Source organism: Belonocnema kinseyi, chromosome 5, assembly GCF_010883055.1.
Source record: "Belonocnema kinseyi isolate 2016_QV_RU_SX_M_011 chromosome 5, B_treatae_v1, whole genome shotgun sequence".
Taxonomy (NCBI): Eukaryota; Metazoa; Arthropoda; class Insecta; order Hymenoptera; family Cynipidae; genus Belonocnema; species Belonocnema kinseyi.
Window position 1 is genome coordinate 570,833 of NC_046661.1, and position 7,430 is coordinate 578,262.

Here is a 7,430-nt window from a genome sequence, read left to right on the forward strand (position 1 = left end):
AGATAGTGGCAATAATGTAAGGCAAAAGAGGAGTGGGCTCATGGTGTCGCCCTGAAAGACATCTCTCTGAAACGTGACCTTGTTAGTTGTCACACGATTTTTCCAGATGAGATAGTAAATCTGGTTTTCCAATGCGGCATCAATCTCTCTATGCACCCAAATATTTGCGGATGAACCTTTAAGATTTCCAAAAGACAGATGATAAGTCTATGGGATGTCGAATCGAAAGCTTTCCGATAATCAATCCAGGTACACCAACCACTCTGGAATAGTCTCTTCCGGCTTCAAATATAAGGTGAAAATACGGGCCAAATGCTGATGGGTTGAAGAAAACTTCTTCCACCAGAAGGTTTTGATACAATCTGGTCCCGGTGCGGAACAGTTCTTCATCCCTCTTAATACTTTTTCCAAATCCTCGGTAGTGATGGGTGGGCATTCTTTATCAGGTGTTATGAGGGCAACACATAACTCCTTGAAGCTCTTTATATTTTCAGAGTCTTCGTCCAGTCTATGCTGAACGTTCGATAGTAACTAGAGGGTCTTGGAAGAGTCGAGGTGGGTCAGAGAGAAACTTTTGATTTTCTCTGACCCACCTCTCCCTCCGCTCTAGACTTTTCTCAGCGTCAGACAGTATCCGCATTCTCTCAACAATATGCTGCCTGATGGTCAGCAGCTTTGACTTGTTAAGTGTGTGATAACGGGTCCAGAGTTCGCGCGCGAACTTTCAAACCTTGGCGGTAAAATTCCTGCCAGATGTGATATAGTCAATCACATATTGAATGCGGGACGCGTACTGTCTTGCCCAGCCTATCTTCATGGCAAGTTGATGCATTCGTCTTTTGGTCTTATGATCACCCTTTTGTTTTGTTTACGGTTCGCATTGGCCAAAGCTCTCGCTGCATTATATACACAATAATTGATAGCCCAGAGGTCGGATTCACCGGAAAAATTTCCACGTAGCTCGTCATCCATTTCAGCCAGATCTTTAGGCTTAAGAGAAACCTAGATGTTGATGTTTCTCCGGGTCATAAAGCATCGCTCTTCATCTATTTGATGCCTACCCGCGGTTTGGTCTTAGTGTCACCTCTCTATCTTTGTTGCCGGTTTGTTCTAGCTGTGGTAGAGTAGGCGTTCCGCTTACATAGCCCCTTTTACGGAGTAGTACAGCATGGTTTCGCAGACGTTGCTGCGAAAAGTGCAATCGCTCCGGGTATTTCTGGCACCACAGAGCATGCAGCCGTGCCGTGTATCCCCATTCACGGGCCACACTCGCATCGTAGCACTCTAGCAAGTCATGCTTCAGTTGCTCCGTCCACCCAAAGGTCGCGAGATCCCATCGATCCATCGCAATGAATCCATTTTCATTGGTTACCCCAGCTCTAGATTGGTCGGCATTGTCGGCCGACCTATTGTCGGGAGCCCTGCGCGTTCTGTTGTTTTGAACCGCACTTACTACAACTATGTTTGGTGTTGTCATTGTTGTTCCCACGAGAAGCTAGGGAAAGGGGTTTCGTCCATCCTTGTAGAGCCCCGCATGCTTGGATAAGGCTGTGTACTCTGAGAGATCGCCCGGTATCCCAGAGTCACCGTTCTAGACACCACACCCCTGTACCAAGGGTTTCTGCTGATTATGGTTACAAAAATGAATAGGTAGTCGCGGACAATTGTCCAGGGGTGGTCCCGAAGGAATTAACCCCAAGCGGAGGTGTGAAAACCGTGTCGAAAGCTGAATGGCACCTGGATGAGGTGTCTAGAACGGTGACTCTGGGATATCGGGCGACCTCTTAGAGTACTCAGCCTTATCCTTGCCTGCGGGGCTCTACAAGGATGGACGAACCCCTTTTCCTAGCTTCTCGTGGGAACAACAATTATAACACCAAACATAGTTGTAGTAAGTACGGTTTAAAACAATAGAACTCGCAGGGCTCCCGACAAAGGGTTAGCCAACAATGCCGACTAATCTAGAGCTGGGGGAGCCAATGAAAATGGATTCAATGCGATGGATCGGCGGGATTTAGCGACCTTTGGGTGGACTGTGCAACTGAATCACGACTTGCTAGAGTGCTACGATGCGAGTGTGCCCCCTGAACGGGGTTACATGGCTCGGCTGCATGCTCTGTGGTGCGAGAAACACACGGAGATATCGCACTTTTCGCAGCAACGTCTGCGAAACCATGCTGAACCACTCCCAAAAAGGGGCTATGTGAGCGGAACGCCTACGCTACCACAGCTAAAACAAGCCATCAACAGAGAAAAAGAGGCGACACTAAGACCAACCGCGGGCAGGCATCCAATAGAGGAAGAGCGATACTTTATGAATTGGAGAAACCTTAACACCAAGGTTTCTCTCAAGCCTAAAGATCTGGCTGGAATGGATGACGAGATTCTTGGACATTTTTCCCAAGAATCCGACTTCTGGGCTATCAATTATTGTGTGTATAATGTAGCGTGAGCTTTGACCGATGCGAACCTTAAAAGAAAACCAACGGTTGATCATAAGGCCAAACGACGAATGCCCTAACTTGCCATAAAGATCGGCTGGGAAAGATAGTTCGCGTCCCGCATTCAGTGTGTGATTGACTACATCACATCTGACAGGAATTTTACCGCCAAGGTTCGAAAGTTCGCGCGCGAACTTCGGACGCGTGATCACGCACTTAACAAGTCAAAGCTGCTGACCATTAGGCAGCATATTGTTGAGAGAATGCGGATGCTATCAGGCGCTAAGAGAAGTCTAGAGCGAAGGGAGAGGTGGGTCCCCACTTACGAGGTAGAGAGACGATCCTCAGAGATGGAACTCCTCAAGTGTAAATAATTTTTTTATTTATAGTTTTAAACTTATTTATACAGTGTTAACAGTATTTATGGCAGCCACTTTGACATTCTCGGCGCTCTTAAGATGTTTCTACTTTATTTTGTACATCAGGGAAAACTTCAGAATACTTTATCGAGAACTAAAAATTATTTTTTATGAAATAAAAAATATGTATTCATTTGGTTCCATGAAAGAAAAATGTAACGAACTCGCCACTCGAAAATTCCAACACGTACATTTTTGGGCTATCTTATTCTATACAGAAGGAAACTTTATGCTTAACCTTTATTGGTTTCCCATCATGTGTATGATGCTGTGAGCATGTTTGAATCATTTTCAATGCCATCCAACCGATTTGCTGGGCGTGTGTACTTGTATTCTTATGAAGTCCGCACGCTACGCAGTAGGCATCACCGATTGTCTCCACCTGAAAATGAAAAAATTGTGTAAGCAGTCATTATATTTATGAATTGATTTGTCCAGCTTGCAACGTCTCAAAAAACAAATTTTACATAATATTTTAATGCCTCTAAACTTGATCGTACTGATATAATTCAATTATAAAAAAGTAAAGATAATGCTTTGAAATTCCTGTTTGTTTTTGTACAAATACATAAACAGAGCACGATGTCTGCACCATATACCTTGAAGCTTCATATTTGAATTTTTAGACATGAAAGTCTGCGAAAGCTCTTACATTTTGAATATTTACGATAAGGCGACACTAACATGTAATTAGACTGGACCCTCAAAATTGAGAGAAGATAGCGTTAAACCTTTTGTCACCGCAGGACACAAGTTTTCTAGCACTGTTTACTATTCATGACGAGCGACAATTTGATGAAATTTCGGGGCATGCGCAGTGGATGTTATTTTTCCACGCATGTCAAGAATAACACAGAATTATAAAAAACGTCATTCTTACGGTGCCAAAGGGTATAGCGACATTTGCTCTGAGTTTTATGTGTCCATTAAATGATATATAAGGTTCACTTCATTTTACTTGGTAAATTGTCTTCTGAAAAAATAATATATATTCGTTTATGTCAGTTAGGAAATTTTTTTTTTAAATTAAATTGTTATTTTTACAATGTTCCTAATATCTTCTCATTTTCAAATCAAAATATTAAGTGCAGTTCAAAGAAACGTACCTTGTAAACATCCAGCTGTCCACAATAAATATCAAACTGCTCATACAGATTTTGTAGCATATTAATAACCATCATTGGAGTCGCTGTCGAGCATATTGCAGTAAATCCGACAATGTCACTGAAGAGCATTGTAACATCGGCGTAGATTTTGGCTTCTATAGTTTCCCCTGAAAGGCAGCATTAATTAAAAATAATATTCGCTTGAATTGTGAACAGTTGGAATATTGCCTAACTAAATCAAATTTAAAAATATTTACATAGAGGGGCGTTCCCTGTATGTCAAATAATTTGCATTGCACAAAGCATTGTCCCTGGCGGACTGAATGAACGGAAAGGATACTCTATGGCGTATCCTAATAGTATCCACATAGTATCTCTTCCGTATCATGCTACAAAAATGCAAAAAAACATCAAGATGAACCTTTAATTTATTGAAATTTAGATTATACGTTAAATTTTCCGTGAGGTCACGGAATAATTGCAATAGTTGTTTTTGCAGCGCTAAAAGAAAGTACAATACCTCTCATTAACATAAGTTGAAGGCGACTTCAAGCGCAATTTCTTTTAGTATCAGCATACTAATTAAGCGATCAGGGATGCGATTGAAGCAATTAATTCATGAAATTCTGATGGAAAATTTAACATATAATTCGAACTGCAACAAGTTAAATATCCAGCTTTCTGTTTTCTGAGTTTTTTTGCATAATACGGAAGGGATACTATGTGGATACTAGAAGGGTACGTTGTAGCGTATCCTTTCGTTTATTCGGTTCGCCTTTGCCAGGGTTTATATTCATTACTATTCCCAATAACAAATTACCTTATCCAGGGTGAAAGATTTATCAACTATAGGTATAAGCAGGTAATAGTGAACTGCAACGAACTGACACAACGCGCAGACAAGAACATCTAGCTGCCACCAGATGTTGTATTAACTTCTTTTGATTTTGCAGGGCGAAAGATTTTTAGCGCTTTTATTATTAATGCCGACCAGCTATTCACTGAAATTTCAGTCATACTCAGTGGAGATTATTTTTCCACTAGAGCGGGTGTGGGGACTCACGGTAAATGTTAAGCGTTTTCTCCTCGATTACAGTGAAATATCTGCCAGATGTTTTTGACTGAAGAGTTATTCATGATTTAAATCTACCACCAAAAATCCACTAAAGGCGAACCTCTTTAGCATTTAGGGACACACAGTTCGGCCTCATATGCTATTACTTCATGTATAAGTAAACATATGGGTATGGGTGATCACTAGGGTTGATCAAACCATCGTTTTCAGCTACAAGACAACTCAATATGTCAAAATAAAATAGAAATAAGGACCTAAATTGGTTGTTACATAACCTGAAGAGAGATAAGGAAACTAAAGCCCAAAATAAATGAAGTCATTTTTTGAATCTGCGCCCTTCGTTTACCTTTGGTGCAATCATTTTAAAATCCTCAGATTTGTGATTTTGTCTTTGAGTTCAAAATCCCGAACTCTTAGTACTTTTAACTGTAGCAGTTTTATTAAAACAATAATATAATCTGTCTTTAAACTTTTTGAGTTTTGAATCTTCATCTTTCCGATTTATCATTGTTGACAACATGAATTTTTTAAAATGAATGACCGTAGAAGTTTGTAAGATCGAAGAGGCGAGATGCAGCACGAGATAGTCAGCGTTTGCGTTATCATGCCTGCCTTTAGTTTGCTAACAATTTAAAAAAGTTCAACAAATTAAAATGTTAATTGAAAAGAATGGATGCAATTTAAGAGTTGTTTGTGCGTAATAAGTATACTGCAGTACTGCTCAAGAAGTCGTTTCAGGGGTTCGCTTTATCTCATTCGTAAAATTTCGGGACTAGCCAAACCATAAACAACCAGGGCCTTGTGAATCATTTCTGTTAGAGTTTTTTCTTAAAAAATGTTTTATTGTTGTATTTTTGCCATTTTGGTTTTAAAATAAAATGTATTTAAAAAAATCGTTTTGATTCAAGCCTATACCTTTCATTAGAAGTCGTAAGCTAGAATATTTTACATGTTTAATCTAAAAGATACTGAATCACTGATTTATTCCGTCATTTTCACTGATCTAATCAGTTAAAGTGAATTAATTAAATGAATCAGTAAAATTTTAATTATTCTCAGTGACTACGTTCTCATGATTTTAGTCAGTGAAATTTGACTGAGAATCAGTGTAATTTCACTGATTCAGTGTTAAACGACATGCAGTTTACAGAAGGCCTACCCATATAAAGAGATATGTACCTAAATGCCTCCTTCCACTACCCCTTCATCTCAAAAACAATTAGTCATCGACTCCTTTGTATACAGAGCTGCCTCCATGACAGATAAAGATAACTTACTAAAGGCATTACAAATGCTAAACAAATCCTAATAAGAAAGGTTACACAAACAAACGACTTGATAAAACAATCAGAAAATATAATTAAAAAACAAGTCAGCACAACCTACTAAAGTAAGAAAGAGAACAACGACCACCATCTTACCCTACATCGAAGGTGTCATAGAACCAATAGGAAGAGTTTTGAAAAACACAACATCCAAACCATATTTATACTACCTGCATTAGGGTCTTATAAAAATACTTATTTATAAAACATGCATTTCTTAAAAGGTTAGATTAGGAAACGTTTCGACCAAGCAGATATAAGGCATAAGATTTAAATAATTTTTATATATATCTATATAATAAATCAAATTAAAATTAAACCTTGTTATTCAACATTTGGTAAAAAAATGTTTTCATGCATAAACTTTGTATTTCTAGTTCGTGCAGCTCCACTCTCGCCCTCTCTCTCTTTCCGCGTCTCTCTCCTTATCGATGTCTCTCTTTCCTTCACCGTTAACTCCCTCCCTGTGTGGTCGTGCCAAACCGTCGCAGAAGGATGAGGTGATCGTGGGGAAGTAAATCACTTCGTAATCCCACAAACAGAAAAACAAGAAGTAGGTCGCACAGAGAAACACACTTTGAGTTCTAGATGAAGTTAATGGAACGAAATAAAAAAGGCAAACGATTGAAAATTTTTATAAAACAGGATTTCTGTTAATATAAAAAGGATAGTTTTCGACGTAAAAAAATAGAGACATCCCCTCTGTTTCAAATCACGAAGAAAACTGAATAAGCATTCACAGAGGTCCTCCAATTTTTTAAATTACAGGATTCAAAAGAACGGTACTTTATTTTTAAAAGGACTGTGGCCGTAATTGTACCTGAAAATTACAAAGATCGATTGCCTGCTCCCTTTAGGGGCGACGTCTGCAGTGACCACGTGTTCGCAAAATTTATTGTAGTATACTTTTGAAAACTTTTCGACGTCAGTTCTTAAATTGACAGCATTCTCATTACCATCAATATGACACACTTCCAACATCAGACGTTTGCGATAGTGAAATTGATTCGCAAGAATTTTCGCGTAATCAAAATCGAAAAAATGATCTTTCTCAATACTATTGT

At 39.2% G+C, this 7,430-nt stretch overlaps 1 protein-coding gene across 1 annotated transcript in view; it reads right to left on the bottom strand.

Annotated features, from left to right (window-relative positions):
* LOC117172823 (head-specific guanylate cyclase) overlaps window positions 1–7,430 on the bottom strand; it is a 373,978-nt gene that overhangs the window by 36,888 nt on the left and 329,660 nt on the right. Inside the window, exons 8-9 of the mRNA XM_033361067.1 lie at window positions 3,967–4,133; window positions 3,099–3,242 (exon numbers count right to left, since the gene is read on the bottom strand). Of these exons, the coding sequence (XP_033216958.1) occupies window positions 3,099–3,242; window positions 3,967–4,133 (311 nt within the window). The remainder of the gene's footprint in view (window positions 1–3,098; window positions 3,243–3,966; window positions 4,134–7,430) is intronic.